The following is a 21772-nucleotide window of genomic DNA, read 5'->3' as shown; positions in this document are numbered from 1 at the left end:
TGTTGGGGCTCTTGATTTCACAAGGCAATCCTGCAGAAGAAGGCAAAGAGGATGGGCACCAACAATAAATGCCTTCAGTCGGGAGCTGTGCAAGGCAAGCCCAGGCCAGCTCAGAAATCCTTAGAGGTAAATCCAAGAGGAGCAGGGCTCTTTACAAACCTCCTTACCTTGTGTTTCCAAAGAGATTTGAGTAAAAGGGAGTTTCTTGCCCAAGCTGCTGAGGCTCCCAGCACTCACTTCAAACAGCTAAAGAGTAACCTACAGGTGTGTGTCCTGACTTTCTGGCCAAGAGCAATGGTATGCAAACAGACACTTTTGTTTCAGGGTTAGTGAAAGATCTTAGAGTAGAGACTTCCTAGCTAGCACTTCATAATCCTCCCTCTACCTCCTGGATGAGTTACTTAACATGGCTAAGCTCTTATTCTTCTAGCAGCCTGTAAATAACTCCAGCAATATCTGTTTTCTCCAGTTTAAGAAGTCTTTGGACAACACTCTGGGAACATAGTATGATTTTTGGGGTGTTCTGTGCAGGGCCAGGAGTTGGACTTGATGACCTTGATTTGTCCTTTCCAATTCAGCATATTCTATGATTGTATGATATAGGTGTTGTACAGGAATTACCCTCAGTAACCTTCACATCTCAGGTGCAATGTTCAATGCCTTTTTTTTTGTTATCAAATAACCACTCAACAAACCATCTCTTGAATTCTTTGATGAAAATACAGCAAAATTCACCCCATTTGGCGTGGGAGGGATGAGGAAAGTATGGGACTCTGATATGCCATCTTCTTCTGCAGTGGATGACTCAACTTTGCATGACTCACAATATTTAACATACAGTGAAAATATGGTAATCTAATGCTGCATAAACAATGGCTTTCTGGTAATTCTTAAAAGCAGCAATTACATGTAAAGGAAAAATAACTAGGATTTTAACATGTAGATAGAAGAGCTTCTCCTCAAACCAAAAAGCAATGAGCAATGATTTCTGCTATCAGCCTTAAATAGTAAATGAAGCATGGAGCCTTTAAGGAACCTTCCTTAGAAGACTAGATGTTTCTCTGAAAATCTAGCACAAGCAGGGAAAGAAAAAGAGAAGCCAGAAAGCTGAAAGAAGCAGAAGGGGGTGGACAACCTTGCTGAAGAAAGCAGTAGGTAAAGATAGGAACAGGGTAAATCAGAACAGCCTGGGGCCCCAGTGGGATGGTCACTGCAGAAAATGGGTATAGTAAGGTTAAGACACACCCCAGGTAGCAGAGCAGTAGCTACTTCTATAGCAAAGTCAGCTGGCTTAACCAGAACTGCAGGTGGAAATGGTGTAAGGTAATCTGAAACACAGCATTTCCTCTAAGCAAGGAATGGCTGAGCAGTGGCAGCACCAAATACCAGCACAATCACTTCTGCAGTGAACACTGGTACACAGCTGCAGACTGTGAGGATGTACAGTCCTTCCATTTGCCTGAAGAAAACTCATTCTGCATGAGCTGGCAAGGAAATTCATATTTACAGAGATGTGCAGACTGGCAGCAGCACCTTCAAACACCAGAAAGAGGTGCAATAAAGTTTTGTAGCTCTGTGGCAATCTTCTATAATGAATCTTAAGGCTCTTTTCCCAGACTGTAGAACAAAAATAATCATAAATCCTATTGGAAATCTCAGGGCAGGGGGAATTGATTTAAGTATGAGAAAGAGGAGGTTTACAGAAGAGAGGAATCTCACTAAGGAAAACAAAAAGAGGAAAACAGAGGTCATAAATACACAAAAGTACATCAGACTTTTGTGTGAGAAATAGGGGAGCCAAGGAAGAAGAAAAACATCTAAATATTAAAAGCATACTGAAGACAAACATGTGATTAAGGATAGTCTTCCAACAGCATCAAGACAGTAGGGGGGGAAAAAATCACTACAGAAGAGAGGAAGGGCATGGAGGACAGCAGGCACCAGCAGTGCAATAATTTTAAAATGGCAAAAAATTGAAGAGTGATGGATAGTGAGTAAGTGAATTTTTAGCTGTTCGAACTGCAGGTACCAGAAGAAGTATGAAGATGAGAGAAAGCACTTCACTGTCTTTGCTGAGGACAAGAAATCAGATCCTGAAAAGCTGGTGCTCTGAGCCACAGCTCAAGAGTTAATTCATTCTAATGTGATCCTACCCTAGTCACCGTTTTCCTCTGCTATCAAACCCTTAGGCAGCACCTCAGCACAGCTCTGTGCTGCAGTCTAACTCCAAGTTGTGAGACCCTGATCCAGCACAACACTGCACATGCATGAAAGCTGAAGATATGATCCCTCTGATCAAAAAGTCTCTGCTACTTCACCCCAGCCAAGAGAAGATGCTCTTACCTGCATGAGCATGTAGTAGATGCCAGCCACTCCATGGGCTGCTCCAACATACTGCTTCCTGTGCCACTGGTACAGCAGAGGACAGCGCTCTGTCTTCCGCTCCTCCTTGGAGAAGTTCTTCCCCGACTCAATAATAGCATCTATTACCTAAGGAAAAGAACATATCCTGATGTTGCTTTCTTCAATTCAGAGGGTTTTGCTTCTGCATGACTAAACCCACAACAAACAATAAGCCACAATACAGTGGTAGGACAACAATATTCAATTAATCTGGATTTGAGTGCTGAGGGAGAAAAGGTATTTTCCTTAATGATGAATTCAATTATATTTTAAGAGTAAAAATTTAATCTATCAATATTTCTAATTACTTTTTTTCCAGCTGTGGCTTCTCTGGTTCTGGTATCCGCAAAATGGTCATGCATGCTCTCCACGCTAAATTTCCTTTCTTTTAACTTAAAATACTTGCACACTTCTGGGGTTTTTTGGTAACAATGTCTCAAGTGGTCAAAACTAGTTACATATTGACTTATTTCCTTGGCTGGACACAGACCCACCCACACTGGTCTGTCCCAGCCCCAGCTGGGCAGCAGGGAAAGAGGGAAGAGACTGAATGAGATGAAATTTGGGTTTCCAGCTCTAGGGCCCTCTTCTCTCCAGCACCCCTCTCTTAAATTGCTTGAAATATGTATGGGAGTGATCCCAGTTCAACCTCAGTGATACTGTGACGCTGGAGAGAGAGAAGTGTCCTACCTCTTTGATAACAGACTGTGGGACAGTGTCTGGACCGATTTCAGTGTTCAGGTACAGCAAGGCATACAGGTAACCTGCTCTGCCGTAGAGCAGCTCATCTGGAAGTTCAGAATCTGTGCTGATGACTGTCCTCTGGAGCTGCAACAACCTGCATCACACAATGAAGGTGGGGAGAGAGGATCTTCTGTAGAGACCACACTGCATTGCACAAGCCCATCAATCCAGCCAGAAGCAGAACAAATGGTGAAGCCCCACCAACCCCCTTCAACCACTCCCAGCCCAGCTGGCTGCTGGGTTTACAGGCAGGAGTTCTGCACACCTGCCATCCTGGAGATGGGAAACTCTGTGAGCCAGAGCCAGGCCAGTATCAGCACAGCTGTCAGGATTCTGTGCAGGCAGAAACAGATGCAGGGTAGGAGAGGGAGAAGCCCAGAGAGCTACTCCAGCAGAGACAGAAATCTCCTGGAACCTCTGGGAATTTCACCAAAGTGAGGAACACTCAACTATACATGTTTAAGAGGGGAAAAAACAAACACACAATAAACCCCAATAGCACCATTTGTCATTCCCTCTCCTAAGAAAACACATTGTCTCAAACATTTAGCACCTCAGTTTTGAAAAGCACACTGCTATAGTGCACAAGTGTTTTGCTTGCCTTTAGCAGTGAAAAAACGAGAAACAAGAAGTGCTGGCGGTGGTAATCCTCATTTTCTCCAGAATGACTCTCTGCTAATACTCTACCAGTCTGTATTAGCACCGAGGTGGGTCAGAGATCTGTTTTATGGCCACTCCCTCCCTATCTCTTCCTATCTTTTCTGATTAAATTGATATTTAGATGAAACCATGGTGATGATCCCATTTTAAATTGGGGGAGGGGTAACAACAATCTGGATTAAGACTAAATTCAATTCCCAGATTCCTCCAGTTATTATTTCTCAGGAGAAATGTTAGCATTAATATCATGCCATAGCAAAACCACTGACCTCAATCATGTGTTTATGCTGTCCCTGCTCAATACTAGGAAAAAGCTACTAAAAAACCCCAGTTTTATATCTCCTTTCTCAGAGCTATGCTTTGGGTTTAGAATTAAATTATTTTCTTCTAAATTGTCCACTATTAAGTTTTATTGTTGAACTCATACAACTGGACAAGGTAAAAAAATTGAAATCACAGATAACATTTTACATCTATAATGTGCCACTCAGCTGGTGTCATGTATATATTTGTAAACAAAAAAGTTATAATATAAACAACTAATCAAACTAAACTCCTTTTCACTACTCCTCATAGAAATTATTTTCCAAGGAGAGGCAACCCTAAGATTTACTGCTAATCTCATTTTGCTATACTCATGCTTTTTGCCTTACAGTAAGCAATGCTGCTTTCTGAGCTGCATTCAAAATGACATGCCCAAGCTGACTGCCAGTTGTAAAAGCAAAAAACCCCAAACCTAACACTCATTTCAAAACTGAAATATTCATTCAGGAACAGCAGCAGAGGTTAATCACACTAGGATTCTAGAATAGAAAGAGACCAATTATGTTTCCAAACATAAACTAGAATGGAGATGAGGACATAAGCCTCGTTGCAAATTCTGCCCGCCTGAGGTGTGCTGCTGGACAGCTATCAGATGGACTCTGGTGCTGAATGCAAGCCCCACAGGGTTCCAGGGCTTCCAGCCCTTGCTGGGATAGCAATCAACTGTACCAGCAAAGGCACAGTCAGCTCTCTAATGAAGCTACACTGAATGGGATTTCTTGAGACATTTGTTCCATTTAGATTACTTTGAAAAAGGGCTGGAAGTTTTTCAGGCCACCCTTCATATGCTCTGACCTAATTAAATTCTTTGCCTTTACAAATCTGCTCCTGCAAATACTTCCTCTTTGATATATTACATTTTTGTTATGTATCAATCCCATACACCGTGTTTCTGTCTGCCTGCATCCAGACCCAGTGCACATGTTTTGTAATGAATCTACAACTAAGACCCACTCTTTACAGAAAGCATCACATACTGCACAAGCACTACATATTGCTGATGACAAGAGCGTGGCTTTTGTTAAATGTCACTTCAATGTGACAAAATCAGAACGTGTGTGCACTACAGATATGCCCAGGACATCCTGTCCTAACAGCGATAGAGGACTCAAGATAAACGACTAAATATGAATCAAGTGCAAGCCAGCTTTAATAAAGATAAAGCCTATTTTGTATTGCTGTACCAAAACCTTATCAGGAGAGAAAGTGTCCATTCTTTAACCCTGTCCTCTAAAATTTCACTTGCAAAGTTACTGAACCAATGCTCTCTACAAATGAAGGGCATGGCATTTCCCACCATCAACCACTTACTTGGCAACACAATCTTGAGATTCACTGCTGTTTTTCAGCTTGTGGTAAACCACTGCACCCACTGCCAATGGCCCAGCATCACCACAGAGGAAAGTGACTCTTCTGCCATTCAGATTGCGAAGGATTCTCTTCACGTAATCGAGAGATCGCTGCAAGTGGCTCTGGTTTTTGGTGACACGGTATAGTTGCAGATATAAGAGGGCAATACCTGAAATGAACACATGAAAAAGAGAAAGGTTCACTTACTTTTCTTTCTAAGTGTATCCTATTCCCCTCTTTGGTGCCTCTGAACCAGTAACTCAAATGTGAACAGGTATTTTGGCAATAAATCATGTCAGTCAAGGGTCCCAGCTTACACAGTGTGAAGGCACTGGGCCACTATTTGGATGACATTTCAATGGGATGGTGGGAAGAATAAAAGTTATCTGACTGAAGCCCAATGGTAGAGTCTCAATTTCCAAAAAAAGAAGCAAACTCATGACTCAGGCCTCAACACTTGGCAAACTGTATTGGGTTTGCATAGCCCAGCCTTGGTAGTGGGGGGATACAGGCTTCTGTGAGAAACTGCTGGAAGCCTCCTTCATGTCTGGCAGAGCCAATTCCTGGTGGCTCCAAAGGCTTATGTGGTCAAGACTGGGAAATTAGAAATAGTGGTAATATCTCTGTAATAACATTTAGGAAGAAGAGGAAAAAACATTATTGAGCAGTTGTAATTGTGGCCAGAGAAGACTGGAGTGAGAACATGTGAGAGGAACTCTGCTGACCTCAGGTCAGTGAAGAAGGAGAAGAGATGAGGTGCTCCAGGCACTGGAGCTGAGATTCCCCTGCAGGCTGTGGTGCAGATCAAGGTGAGGCTGTACCCCTGCAGCCCATGGAGGCCCACCATGGGGATGCAGAGATCCATCTGCAGCCCCTGGAGAAAACTCATGGAGCACACCAAAGCAGGCACGCCAGCCTAAGATGAGGTTGTGACCTATTGTAAGGAGGCTGTAACCCCTGAGGAGAGAGGGGCCCACACTGGAGCAGCTTGTGCTTGAAGGACTGCACCCCATGGCGGAGTGACCCATGCTGCAGGTTTGCAGAGAGCTGTTGCTTGTGAGATGGACTCATGGAGAACTGTCTCCTGTAGGAGGGACTCCCATGGTGGAGCAGGGGAATGACTCTTCCTCCCAAGCAGGGGGTAAAACCATGGGTGATGAACTGACCATAACCACCATTCCCTGTCTCTCTCTGCTGCTGGGGGAGGATGTAGAGCTGGGAAGAAGGGAAGAAGGTGTTTTGAAGGTCTTATTTTACTTCTCACAATCCTGCTCTGATTTTGTTAGAGATAAACTCAATTAATATCTTTAATTCTAGCCTGTTTTGCCCATGACGGTATTCAGTGAGTGATCTCTCCTGGTCCTTATCTCAACCCATGCACCCTTTGTTGTATTTTTCTCTTCCCTGTCCAGCTGTGGAGGGGAGTGAGAGAGAGGCTTTGTGGGTGCCCTGCATTCAGCTGGCATCAACCCACTACACAAAGAGATCACTGGAGATTCAAAAATTTGAGTTAACAAGCACATGTGTGATTCAGTATACTAATTGTACAATTCTCATCTATTATATGCAAGAAGTGACTTCCCTTTTGATTTGTAAAAGGATATTTTGATGAGTTTTTGGATTCAAGCTCCCAAGTTCTTAACACCCCCTAAAAGTATTTCATAACAAGATTACAAGCTTGTACAAGTCAAGCAGGTTTATAAAAGCCAGAAATCAAATCAGGGCTCTAAGAACGCCAGGAGGTACTATTAAGCTTCACTCTGTTGAACTCATTACATAGTTTTCCATTCAAACAAACTAAAACCTTAAAAGTAACAACAATGTAGGCTGAAGGAATTGAAACAAATCCATCTAAGTGGATGCCTATTGGCCAATCACTTATCTCCAGACCACACTGTAACTCAAACCCATTTCTGAATGAGGAGAGCGCTCTCCTGAGCCTCATCCAAAGCCAAATACACACAAGGCCCACTGAGCTCCCAGAGAGGCTATCTCAGTAGTACCAGAACAACAGCACCACAAGAGCACTGGTACATCCTCACATGCTCCCTGGGCAGGCTCTGAGCCAGCCCTTCTAGCTGAATCTAAGAAGAAAGCTGCAGAGTTTAGGTAACCCAGTTCAGCATCATGGGAACTTGTGGGCTATTTACAGGGATTTGTGGAACCCTTTTTTATGCTGCAACAGATGTGTAAATATCTTGGCTTGACCAAAGGATGATTAGAAACACAGCCACAAAGTCCAGTTCATCTCATCCTTCCTAGTGTTTCTCAGTGCAACACCCTTAAAATGGCTCCTCCAAGAGGTCTGGCCAAAAAGTACAAGAGGACTAGTAAAAAAGTACTTGTATAAGTAAGATGGACTCTTACATGTGTCCCGTGGTTGCTATGTGCCAACAGCACATGTTCCAAGATGTTAAAGATGTTTCACAAAATGCAAGCCAATGCTCATGACTGCACTGCCAGTAAGATTTGTCTAGACTTAGTACATAAAAAGCAGGGCAGTTGTTTACAGCACTACTTTTACCTTCTGATTTGCACGCTAGCAAAATGCAGCAAGAGCAAGTTTGGGGAAAAAGTATCTGCATTAAGTATTTTTAAAACCAGATCATTTAAATACTTTTATTCAGAACCATATCCACAGGAGCCTTGAAAGAAGTTAACAGCTTGGAATAGATGTAAATGGCAATCCTTCCACAGGATGGAAAAATCCCACACTCATTAGACAACGTCACTTGTTCATCTATATTCCTGTTTCAGCTAATGATGGCTGTTACTTTTACCTTATGACTCATTTTCAGTATGCTCTGGTTTATCAGCCATAATTTCAGTTGTCAGTCACTGTGCTCCCCGGGAGCCATTCCGTACTGTCAGCACGAGAAAGCCCACCACTGGAGATCTGCACGCACTCAGCAGCCAGTCACTTTCAGGCCCTGAAACACGTCTATCTTTTAAGCCTGAGTTGTCTAAAACTTCCCCACCCATCCACCCACAGCACCATCTGTACCAAAACATCAAGAAAAAAGCAAAGAAATTTTACCCTTTAATTGCCAGATTTAAGCCTAAGGATGGATGAAGGCTGGAGAGCTTTTCCAAGCTACCCCCCCCCCACCATGACAGAGATAAAAGAATAGATCTCCACAGGCCATATTTCAAACATGTAGTGCTAAAAGTTTAAGTATGCCTGAAGTTTGAGCTGGAAGAGCAGGAACAGAATATGCCAGTCTATTCAGCAGAGTCACACTTAACAGGCTTAGATGGACATGTCCTGGCAACTTGAAGAACGGTGGCCACATCCGACATGAAAACTGCAGGCTCTGCCTAAATGATCAGTGTCCTGGTTTCATCTGGGGCACAGTTAATTTTCTTCTCTGTAGCTACAGTGCTGTGGTTTGGATTTAGTGTGAGAATAACACTGATAGCACACTGATGGTTTAGCTGCTGCTGAGCAATGCTTACCCTAAGTCACGGACTTTTCATTTTCTCATGCTCTGCCAGGGAGCAGGTGCACAAGATGCTGGGAGGGAACATGGCCAGGACAACTGACACAAACTGGCCAAAGGGATATCCCCCTACCACAGGACATCATGCTGGGTACATAAACTGGGGGGAGCTGGCTGGAAGCCACCAATCTCGGCTCAGGCGTGGGCTGGACTTTGGTGAGCAGGTGGTGAGCAAAGGCATTCTGCATTGTCACAGACATCTTTTATGAAAAATCCTTTCATTAGGATTTTCCCTCCTGAGAAGCTGAGAGGCCTCAGGAACAAAATATAAACAATGATTATCTGCTGCTGTGGAATGCAACAGGTGGATCTGTGATTGGTCTCATGAGGTTTTTGCTAATTAATGGCCAATCACAGTCCAGCTGGCTTGGACAGAGAGTCTGAGCCACAACTCCTTGTTATCATTCCTTCTTATTCTATTCTTAGCTACCCTTCTGATGAAATCCTTTCTCCTATTCTTTTACTATAGTTTTAATGTAATATATATCGTAAATTAATAAATCAAGCCTTCTGAAACATGGAGTCAGATCTTCATCTCTTCCCTCAGCCTAAGACCCCTGTGAGCACGGTCACACTGCATCACCCATTTCTCTTGCATTTTATCCTTCTCCCCTTTTCATTACAATTGCAATTATTATTGTTGGTTCCATTGCTATTATTATTTTACTTTATTTCAATTATTAAACTGTTCTTATCTCAGCCCATGGGTTTTATCTTTTTTTTTTTTTCAAATCCCCTCCCTATGCAACTATGGCAGAGGGGATATAGGAGAGGCAGGGTGTGAGTGCTCAGCTGTGTGATGTTTAGTTGCCAGGTGAGGTTAAATCACACCAATTAGAAGGGCTCATTTACATCTGGACAGCATCAGTGATGCAATGCTAAATGAAAAATGGTCCCTAGCAACAACCACCACCTGCATATGCCTAATTTTCCTCACGATCTTCACAGTCTTGCATCCATACCTCTACACTCCCCCTCCTCACACAACCATTTTACCATTTTTGTACAGACAGAACAAGAATAGCCAAACTACCCAAATTCCAGATTTAAAGGCTACAAGCTTTTGGCCACAGAACATATTCCCTCCATCTATTCCCAGAGATTAGAAAATACTGTTACCATTAGAAAACTGGTAGCTAGTAGACTGGTGAACAGAAAAAGGTGAAAAGTAACAATTTTTTAAAAGCAATTTTAAAGAAAGAAGAGGAAAGATAAAAGAGCAGCCTTAGAAAATCCACTCCTCTTGCAAAACACTGATCTCCATATACAAAAGTCAATTACCATTCTGTATCTTTTTTTGCTGAAGTCAATGCAAGTTACAGGCAGTGGTGACCAAGGTTCCAGAGTTAAAAGAAAAACCAACTCACAGAAATGCCTGTAACAGAGGATTTCTGCCACTCCTATGAGAATATCAGAATCTCCTGTGCATAAATCCAATCACATAATTTTACAAATACATTTCATTGAAATTCTAGCTTTCTCACCAGTCCAGCCAGTATAGGCAGAGCAGTCATGTGGATCTGCCGTCTTCAGCCCTTCCTCCATTTGCTGTAGAAGGTCCTTGATTTTTGCCTGGATGCGTTTTGAGAACCGAGCATTGACCTGAAAGCAGGAGACAGGGAACAAGCCAGAAAAGAAAGTAATTAAACAATGCAAAGTGTCTGCTCCACTTTCTTGTTTGGGAAGAAAACCAAACCAAACCAAAAACAATCAAGCAAAAAAAAAAAAAACCTAGGAAATAAATAACACATACAGCAATCAGCAGCATCAAGGTGGTTCATCTTAAGTATGTCTCTTGTAAATTCATTCTGACTACATTTTAGAGTAAGTTACAGGTATCTACATTAGACAAAGTTACCTGTGCATTCTTTAAAGTCACACAAAGAACAGCTATGGACACTATGACAGCATGTAATTCTAATCAGGGTCCTGGTACCAAGACCATGTTATGGACAAACAGCACAAGCCCCCATGTTATAGGTGCTTGCTCTCATCACAAGGACCCTGCACACCCTTTGTAGCACTACAGAGCAGGAAAAAGCCCAAGGAAAAGAAATGTACCAGGTGACCAGTCTTTTGGTACAGAATACTCAAGACAATCAAGCCAAAGAAGATGAGCAGAAGCAGCTCAGCATCTTCAGCTCAGGAACAAAGGGAAAGAAACAAGTCTTTGATTTTACATGCTGCTTGCTTTTACTTTTGACCAAAAATGCTTATATAGATGAAATACACGATCTATGTTATCAGAGAGTACTTTACCCTTTCCAACATTTCTCTCTATTATGCACACTTTTAGGGAAGATATGTTAGTGATTACTCCCTAAAGCCTATGGAACATGGAAATTAGCACAGTAGTACAGTAAGTTCTTGACTACAGCACATCCCAAAAGTGTGGGGTTTGGATAAATTACAGGTCCTGGATGCTACCATGCAACTGATTACTCAAGATGTGCCACATCTTGTTCAGAGAGAAACTACAAATAAAAATCAATGATTTCAAACATCCATCCAACAGATTCAGAAATCAGAAGTATTTAAGAATTGCACAAGGCTTCTGACACACCAGAAATCTTCAGGGTGAATAGTTCAAACCCATTTAAGGATATCCATGGTAGGATAGGAAGGGAAAAGGAAATATCTCACACTGAACACATATAATTCTAGAAACAAGCTAGAGACACCTTAACCTTCTCTAATATCTCGAGCAGCCAAACACAGTAGGCATCTGAAGCCTGTTACTCTTCGGTGGTGTTAAGCACCCTTCTGTTAGGGAACTGTACTATGCATCCACATCACCAGCACCACACCACCCTCCCTTTTTGACTGGTTCAGTGAGGTCTCAACACAAAGGAAAACCTTCCTCAAGGGCAGAGCTTCTCTCCTTCAAAAGACAGCTATGCCGATGCTAAGGCATATGGTGAAACAGCATGAGGATATTCACGTGGATGCATCCAGGCACAGAGCTCAGCTTGTCTGACAAGAGTGAACTAAGGCTTCAGACTCCCCATTTATTTACCTACTGCACATCACAAGCATGCTGGTTATCTTTTTGTTCTGACAATACACCTGCTGTTACCAAATCAGGATATTTCATATCAAACACCAGATTAAATTACTTAGAGGTAGGAGGGGAATACTAGGACATCAGGATGCCTGGGTTCTGCATTGAAACCTCAGTCCCATACAAATAATTTAGCTCAGGTTGGTAATCTCTCTCTCTAGAATCTGAATTGTAATTTACTAGTCTTGGTTCAGTGCTTGAAAAAGCACAGATTAAAGGATATTTTTATTAATATTTTTATAATTATCTGTAAGTCCAAACAAAGCTACTCCCAAGCTTATGTCAGTGTGAATAAGTTATAAGTGGCAACTAAGTTTTCCCCAGCTATCCTTCTCTCTTTTTTTCTGGTTGCTCTGAAGCTTTCCCAAGCAAGCACTGTCACTGATCATTTTATAAGATTTCCCTATAAGCTTGTAACATATGCTTACATGCACTAGAATAAATTAATTGCACAAAGAAATGAATATTGAAAGGTGGCTTTAGAAGATTTAAAAGCTTCCTTCAAGGAATCTTGGGGCAGCATTACAACTGAGCATAACACACACACTTGTGTGGAGCACAGATTGATTTTAATCAGAAGCACATTCATCTCTAGAGGATGTTTCCAGCTGGCATTCAGCCTTTGCTGGAGGTGACTTGTTATTCCTTTAGGGACAAACAAAAGCCAGGAAGCCTGATCTCTGATATCCAGTGGCACATTTACTTCTGGTTCACAACAGACTGGGTGATAGCAGGAGCTGAAGGGTACCTTTAATCAGAAAAGGCTTTCTCCAGGAATTCAACTGCTGCATTACTCCTCTGCTGCTGCAGAGAGAACAACCATTATCATCCCAAACACTGCCCAAGTTTTATATTGTCAAAACACAAAAACAAGGGCTCATTCCTCATTATACCAAATATAGCCTTGTGCCATACTGGTTATGGTAGTTAATATGGCTCATTATCAGCACAAAAGTGATGCAGAAAAACCAAAATGTGTTAGTTTGGAAATTAATAGTTTTGTTATTTATTTGAACCATATCACTTTTTCCATTGCAGTGAGGGAGCAGGCAAAGCTATATCCCAATATAAAGCCTTCCAAAGCCAACAAAAATTTAAAGAATGTAAGTACTTCTGTAACATCACTCACCTTTGGCACTAATCACAAGATGTCTAAATTATGCTGTCCTTGTTATCAATACATGTTTCCCCTATCTGCTTTCTTTCATTTGTAGGGTTTCTAAAGAGAATTTAATTAATTTACTTTTGTAAATTCAGCACTAGAACTACACACCTACATTAGAGCACAGTGCTAACACCAAGGTCATGGGCTAGATCCTCATATGGGCCATTCACTTAAGAGTCAGACTCAATGGTTGTTCTAGGTCCATTCCACCACAGAATATTCTGTGATTCTGTTATTATAAAATATTTTATATTTATATTTATAGATATAAAATATTATATCCATATTATAAAATTTCTATAATGATGTAAATAAAAATCTCCTAAAAACCCCAAACATTTCACTTGCAGTCGACATTACAGTAACATACCAGTTCTTCCTGACCATTGCAGCCATATCCAGCTTTATGGCATGGCATTAAAACAAACCAGAACCAGGGGCAGAGGAGGCAATAAGCAGCTGGCATGTATGTATTGTACATCATGATTTCCTGTAGGTAAGAGAAGTCTGTAACTTTAAAGTCTCACATGCACATTTGGACCAAATGTCACAGTGCTGATATAAGTCTGAGTGCAACCCTGAGGCCTCGTGGCACTCCTTTTGTCATTAAAGTAACAGTCTGGTTTGACAGACATGGGATGAGTAATCTCATTTGCAATTGACAAAGACATTTAGATACCCATGTGTTGTTCAAAAACACCTCCTGGCATTTGCTTGCTCATGACATCTATGCTAAGAACTTGTGCAGAGCCACAGCAGGGCAATGGAGACCTGAGAGCACAGCTTCCTCACAAGCTGCCAATGTACCAATCTTTCTTGCTACCACCAGCTCCCAAAACAACCATCTCGCTCTTAACCCTATTTTAATTCATCCTGTTTTGGGGGATAGATGTTACATGCAAAACCAGACTGCAAAAGTAAATAACTGATTCTGCTGAAGTAGAAAGGAGATTACCTATACACACAGTGCTACCTCCCAAACAAGAAGAATATATACTTTTAATTCACCTCATTTTGTTGCTGGTGATGTGTAGAACAGAACACATAACATGGTGCTGTGTTGTCTTTGCCAAAGTGTATCTCAAAGAGAAGAAAACAGAGCTCAAGTTGGTGCCGCAGCAAGAACTCATTCAAAAACCAAACTTGCATAGAAGATGGCAGAAAGAACATGACAGTCACTGGCCAGGAAGAATGTAGTAGGGGAAAACTCACAGTTCTACTGAAATGAGGAATCCTGGCTGTACAGAAATCTTTGGGAACTTTGCCACTGACTGTAAGGGAGCCAGGTTTCACACCCATGCATTGGAGCATGGGTCTACTGAAGCAGGATGAGCTCTCACACTCACCTCCACAAGTTCCTGCAAAAGCAGACAAGAAGGGATGGCAGTAGGATCCCACATGCAGAATCTAGCAAGGTCTGCTGGGAGGTGACCAGTCTTTTTGTACAGAAGAACAAGTTCTACTTTATTTTTACCTAAGTCAAAAGACTCTTACAGCTCCAAGAGCAGCGCCTTCTTCTCTGAAAATACCAGACACTGCTGAAGCTCATCACCCAGCCTCTGAAACACTCACAGTTCTCTGCTACTTCTCAGACAGGTCCTCCACAAACAAATGCCAGTTCTGCAAAACCACATGCTTAATAAATGCGTTGAAACAGTACTGTCTGTAGAACACATTGCACCGATTTTCAGTGATCTATCACTTAGTGCCATACATGTGACAATAGGGGAAAAAAACAAAACAAAAGGCAAAAAAAGAAGGGGGAGAGAAGGAAGAGATAGAGAAATCAATAGCTGTAGGCAAATTCCTACACTGCTACAAATGCCAGCTTAGGAATAGGCTTTAAACACAGTCATTGCCCTGTCTCAGGGGATATAAAGGTGTGAAAAGCATCATTAAAAGGCAAGCATTCAAGTTATAGAAAGAACTACTTAAGGCAGGTGAGAAATAAGACTGTCTCTAAAGCATTTGTGTGTGAAAGAAGTTATATCTCTCATTGGTTATAAGACAGCAAAAATCCAAAGCTTAAAGATCTAGATCATCACAAAGAATCATCAAAGAGCTCCAGATTATTGGTAACCAAAATAAACACGATTAACGGATATCCCATGTTTTGGGAAATGGACACTGATAATGCAAAAGAGAAATACTGAAAATTGCTGGTCCTCCACGTAGCCTAACAGCAACATGCAACTTCTTGAAAGCTGAGAAAATAAAAGTCTGAGTATAATTTAAAGTCACTCACTACACAAAAGTGTCTAGCCCAGCTGTGACATTTTAGGTGGTCCTCAAGTTTCAAAAAAAGCTAAAACCTCTACCAATTCTAAGTTACCTCAATGCAGAGAGCAGATATATTCCACATATTGAGCTTGACAGCAGATAATTGCAGTTAGACCCAAATAAAATTTATTTTCACCAGGAAGCAAGTACGTGTTATTGCACTTGCCCACACAACTGGCTGGAGTAACAACTCATTAACATGCAGGTTTGCAAGATAAAACTAGAAACTGATGAAGAGTGGATGGATGTGAGACAATTTAATCAGAACTTGGGGGTTTGATTTCATGAAGTATTTTCATTCAGAACTGGTTGACTTGAAACCAAACAGGCTTAACTCTGTGGTCACCTCTGAACAGCAGGAGAGGCTTTCACTACAAAAGCATCAGAAAAGCCCTAAGCAGTGTTCAGGGCTGCCTGTGCTGTGGAAAGAAACAGCAGCTCTTCCTTCCAGGCTGTGTACGAGTGCCAGGAGTTGGTGAGGGACAATGAAGTACAACAGAGTGATTTCCAGGCTCAGTTTTGGCCAAGACTCAAAAAGCAAAACAAACTTTCCTTCTGAAGAATTACAGAGAACACTGCAAACCTTGTTTGTTTGAGAGTCTCCTATGAAAATAGTACATGCCTGAGTTGGACAGCCAGGAAATGGTCAAAAAAGTAATAAGCTCAAGAAATGCAGCTACCTCATCCCACATCTCTGGAAAAAAGTGGGAAGAATTATTTAGTGGCTTTGGAGGTTGAATTTTGCCTCCAGTGCAATAAGTTGTATAATACTCATTAGTATAAGTTGTTGCTGAGTCAGTCCCAGAACACAGAGAAATTGCTGCTCCCAGTGAGGTAACCAAAATGCACAGTGAGACAACTGCAAAGTTTATAAAAATAAAAAAAAAAAAAAAAACCAAACTAAAAAAAAAAAACAAAAACAAAACAAAAAACCCAAACAAACAAACAAACAAAAAAAAAAAGCAAAAAAACCCCCAAAAAAACAAAGGGAGAAGAAAAGTGAGGCTATGATAAAAATCCATATATATATATATATATATATATATATATATATATATATGTATTTAAAAGTATATTTTACAGGAGAAGGAAGACTTAAAAGCCATATAAAGACATTATAAGAAGTAACAGGAGATTGAGAAACCATTAGGAAACTTAGGAAACTAAATACTACTAAATCATCCAAATGATAAATCTAAGTAAATATCCTATATCACCATTAATAAGTACTTGCCAATGAGCACCATTATCTTTGAACAGGTTCCCTGTAAGAAGTCCCCTGCAAAGCCTAATAAGGTATTGTATATATTTTTCAGAACATACCACTTTTTTCTAATATTCTTAGAACACTATAGCAAGTCAGGAAAAAGCATACAAAGAAAGAATTTGCCTAAAAAAGAAGTTAAAAGTTTGGGCACTCTAGTGACCAATCCATGAAGTTTGAATCTAATTTTGATTCTGTCTTGTGATTCCACAACAAATTCAGACAATCTTAATGTAAGGGCTGGGATCATGTTAATTTCTTGATGACAAGGATGCTTCTTTTTTTTTTGCACAACCACAAAACGCAGACCATTGTCTAGGCTTCCACCTTCCCCTGGCTGAGCAGATAACATCAGGCTGCCTTTTCTTCCCAGGTCACTTGCCTGTAGTCAATGTGAAGGAGAATCCCCAATCACACCTGACCATACTGCAAATGCAGCCACAGGGCTGTGGTGGCTCTGAGGAGGCAAGAGATCCTTGAACAAGCCATCAGCACCCCTCAGGAGCAAGCTCTCCTCACCCTTTTCCTTCCCAGGAAATCCTTTAGAGCTGTGTAACTCTCTACCACACTAGGGAGCTACGAACTAGGGAGTGTTCTTTGTTATGAGACTATTAATTTCTCTGCCTCCCCCAACCATCTACATTTCCATTTTGAAAACTTTTGGACTGACCACTTTGAGATAATATCTATAGGTACATTTTTAGGTTAAGGTATCTCTGTGGGGCCCAAACAAAAAGAAAAAGGCTACAGGATGTATGTTTGATTGAAATATTAAACATCACTTATTAAACAAAGGTTTACATTTAAAATTGTTTATTATTAATCTAGAATTAATGCTGTATGATGAATTATTACCTTGGCTTTCTCAGACAAGTTACAGAAGCAATTTAAGTTCATGGTACTTTAATGATGAAGAGATCTAGTTATGAAAACAGTGATTTTCAACTACATGAGCAGAGCCCACATAGATAGCTGCATTGTTTACTGTGATTACTTATAAGAAAGCAAAGCAGCAACCTCAAATTCTACTCTCCCACTCCCATACCTTCAAGATTTCTGAACAATACTTTACCCACACACACTTCCATACGGAGATTTTTGTCCCGATTGTCTCACCTTCCAGACAATGCCTTGAAGAGCTCCTTGTCCTTTTATCAAGCAGGTGAATTTTAGATGGCAATCATGACAGACTAAGAAATCGAATGGATTAATAATGCATTGCCTTCCATGACAACAGCAGAGCCCTGCACACCTCAGGCTGTCATTACGTGAGTCGCTCAGCAGAGGATGGGAGAGGAAGGCATTATGCGCTGCACTGAGGCCTTCTGAAAGATGCCCTCATTTTTAGGTGGGCTTGTGTACAAAAGTTTACAGAACAGACTTCCTACCCTGTGTAAAGTCCCTTTGTCTTCACTGGGGCTTTAGGCAAGCAAAGACATTTCTCCGCTGGAATGGGAGTCATTAAATGCAAAAATAAAACACTAAAATGTAAACTGAAAATCACAACAACAACAAAAGCGCCCATCATGAAATGTCACAAAAAGGCAGTACTAGGAGTGACAGCATGCAAATACTTCAAAGAATATAAATGCACATAAATATTCTCACAGCTATATTCTAGCCCAGAAACACATAAAATGACTCCTGAGATTTTGCAGATGCAAAACCAAAAGAAAATGCACACTTGCTTCTGCCTTCTCCTATGAAATGCACAGAATTGCTGTAGTTACATGGTTTTAAGGCAGTACAGAATTATTTTTTTCCCAGAGGCACTTCACCCTCCCGAACAGAGCCCACACACACCACCTTTTATCAAATACAAGACTACTCAGGTGCTCTAAGATGTTTTCTGAACACACCTGGACCAATAGCAGCTGACTGCCACTTTCCAAAAAGGAATGTCATCCACCATTGATGCTCGGGAAAAAAACACATACATGCACTGTAAAAACACCATTCTTATGCATAGGAGAGCCTAACAGGCACTGCTAATGTAAACACAGAGCTAGAAATTCTTGACTAACTCATTTCAGCTCTGCCACAGAACAACATCTCTCCATTTGGATTCATTCAAGAATCAAATCTGAAGTAAATTAGAGTTGAACTATTCTGCAATAGATCTAGTATACTCTAAAATGTACAGAGGTTCATCTTCTAAGGATGTAGTGTTCATCTTCAAGGATGTTCATCTTCTTTTGATATCTCACCATTCTTCTGGTTAACTCACTTGAGAAAACTTTAGTCCATCTAGATCAGCAGTAAATGAAGGAGTGTTTTCTCTTTTAAAATATGGACATGAAGTGTGGGGTTTAAAGCAGGTACACAAGATGACTGGCCTACAAGGGACTCGGTATGTTTTTTACCGATTTATCAACAATATATAGCTATAGTGGCTCTGCCATCTCCTCTCTGCCTTTATAATTCAACTCATCATACTTGGATGGTTTTTATAGACTAAGCCAGACACAAAAGAACAAAGAAATAACAGTTCTCTTACACAAGGAAAAAAAATATGGTTACCTACACTCAGCATACTGCCAGGGAGCTGTATACAAAACAAAGTACGTTTCACTTTTACACCTACTCTTGCTTTTTAAACCTTCTCAAATGCTTTGCTTTTGACAGCTGCAATTATCTGCAGCAGTTAAGACATTGAAACCCCAAAGCATTCTCTTTTGTACCCTCTGCTTAGCCACATACAACTTCATAAACCTCAGTTATAAACAACTTGGTGAAACCTTTCATTGCCTTGGACTGATGGTGAGCTGATGGTGTCCTGCAGGTAATTAAAATGGTCAGAGCGAATGTCCCTCCCACTGTTGGGCATCACCATCCTTGTCCCACTCTATCAGTAAGCCAAGGTAATTTCATATTGCCACAAGCAGGAAAATACAGAGCTGGTATCAAGAGCTTTCCTTTCTTCATCTCAGCATACAATAAAGAAAGTTACGAAGTTAACTTCCCACCATCAATGCATTTGTGCTAGCAGCAGTGTCACCACGCAGTGTTTTCCATGCAAAAGATGACAAAGCTGTACAGCACTGAAGGATGAGGCTGCAGAGGGGCTAAATGACAGAAAGTCCATATTCTGGCATTCCTTCTGCAGATTAATCCAGCCTGCAAGTTAACAGGCCAGGCCAGAGCAGCTTCTCTACTTAAAACCTAAGACACTCACAATATACCAAAAACCAGCACACGGCATCAAGAGCAGGACGACTGCAAACCTAGTGTGACCAGTCCTACCAGGCAGACCTTCTGTGAGCATGAACCAACTTGCCAGGTGCTTATCATGGAGCACCTGAACCTAAAAAGCACACATGTCAGTAAATAAACACGTGAGAAGAGTCTAGCTTCACCTAATGAGTGAGCGTTGCTGTCACCCGAAAATAAATTCTCCTTTTTCAGATGGGCGTTCATCTTTTCCATTCCCTTATGTATTTTCTCTGGTGAAACTCGGGCAACTTCTGCTGACAACTTCTTTTGAAACACCAAACCACCGTGGTATGAGCAGCTACAGCTGTTCTACTATACAGCGTACAGCTGGGGCACCGCGTTCATTCCCGTACCGAGGTAAAACAAACCGCCCGAATTCAGAGCCGCTGCTGCCGTGCTGAGCCGGGCCGAGCTCCCGCTGCTTCCCTCAGTTCACCCCGCCGCTCCCTCCCCTCGGGCGCCCCCGAGGCCGCGGCGACCGCCCCGAGTTCTGCCGGCGCGCAGGCCGCGGCAGCCCCAGCGCCCCCGCCGCCAGACCCGCATCCCGCCGGGGCCGCCCGGGGGAGGAACCCACGGCAGCCCGCACCGCGGGGCCGCTGGCAGCGAGCAACCCGCCGGGGAGGCCGGGCCCAGGCTCCGGGACGCGGCGCCTGCCCTCCGCCCGGGACTCACCTTCCCATCGGCGCCGAAGGGGAGGGAGTCCTCCTCCGCCGGCGGCTGCAGCGCCCTGTCCCGGTGAGCGTCCGCCGCGCTGGGGGCTGCCACGGCTCCCTGGGGCGGGTAGTCGGGGTAGGGGTTGGCGAAAGCCCGCTCCTCCATCTCCGCTTCACCGCCCAGCTGCAGCTTCAGCCTCTTGGACATGCTCTCTCCCATCTCAGCCGGCCCCCGGCCCGCCTCCCCGCACGGCGAGCCGGCGGGGACACACTCCGCCCCGCAGAGCGGCTTTGCAGCAACGCGAGCGCCGCGGCCGCCCCCGGCTACAGCTGCCCCCGGCTACAGCGGCCGTGCCGCGGGGCTGCCTCAGGAGGGCGGCTGCGGTGACAGGGTCTGCGGCCGCGGGCCCATCGGGGCCGCTCCAGGGCGGAGGCGCCGCCGCCCCGACCCCGAGCCGCCGAAGCCCAACTTTGGCAGGCGAAAGGGAAAGCTGCGAGGCCGCGGCTGTGCTCGGCGTGCCTGTCACCCGAGGCGGGGGCGCGGCGAGCGCGGGGCCATCACAGCCTGTACAGGGGCAGAGCGCGGCCGGGCCCCCCCGCGGGAAGCGGCAGCCCGCCCGCCGGCGCAGGCTGGGTGGCACGGCTGCAAAGCTCGTTCCAGCGCCTCATCCTCCCCCGCCGGGGCGTCAGTGCCTCGGGCTGCTGCTGCCGCCGGCCGCACGCCGGGCGGCGGAGCGGGGCTGCCGCCGGCTCCTCCCGCCCGTCCCCCCGCGGCGGGGGCGAGCCGCCGCCCGGCGCATCTCAGAGGAGCGGCAGCAGCAGCAGGAGGGGCACGGACAGCCCCAGGAGCAGGCAGTACGCCACCAGCTCCTTCGCCCGGCTCATCCGCAGCCGCCGCCGGGCCGCGCTCATCCGCCGGCAGCCCCCGCGCCGGTCCCCTGCCAGCCCCGGCGGGAGGGAGGGACGCGCTCCTCGGCCACCGCCCGGCGGGGACGGCGCAGCCGGCGGCGACCGCCCCTCAGCCGGCGAGAGGCGGCAGCTCCCCGGGGAGAAGGGGGGTGGTCTCCTTCCCTCGGCCCGCCCCCGGCTGTAATGTTGGCCTGGCCGCCGTCACCGTTCGGTCGGCGGGCAGCCCGCTCCAACAAGCCAAAACGT

The 21772-nt window shown here is 43.7% G+C and overlaps 1 protein-coding gene across 1 annotated transcript in view; it reads right to left on the bottom strand.

Annotated features, from left to right (window-relative positions):
• LANCL2 (LanC like glutathione S-transferase 2) overlaps nt 1-21021 on the bottom strand; it is a 32981-nt gene extending 11960 nt beyond the window's left edge. The window contains exons 1-5 of the mRNA XM_063158041.1: nt 20637-21021; nt 10466-10583; nt 5443-5650; nt 3094-3241; nt 2344-2490 (exon numbers count right to left, since the gene is read on the bottom strand). Of these exons, the coding sequence (XP_063014111.1) occupies nt 2344-2490; nt 3094-3241; nt 5443-5650; nt 10466-10583; nt 20637-20837 (822 nt within the window). The 5' untranslated portion in view covers nt 20838-21021. The remainder of the gene's footprint in view (nt 1-2343; nt 2491-3093; nt 3242-5442; nt 5651-10465; nt 10584-20636) is intronic.
• Nucleotides 21022-21772: the final 751 nt, after the last annotated feature.

This window comes from Melospiza melodia, chromosome 1 (assembly GCF_035770615.1).
Source record: "Melospiza melodia melodia isolate bMelMel2 chromosome 1, bMelMel2.pri, whole genome shotgun sequence".
NCBI lineage: Eukaryota > Metazoa > Chordata > Aves > Passeriformes > Passerellidae > Melospiza > Melospiza melodia.
This window is presented reverse-complemented; position numbering and strand designations above follow the sequence as displayed.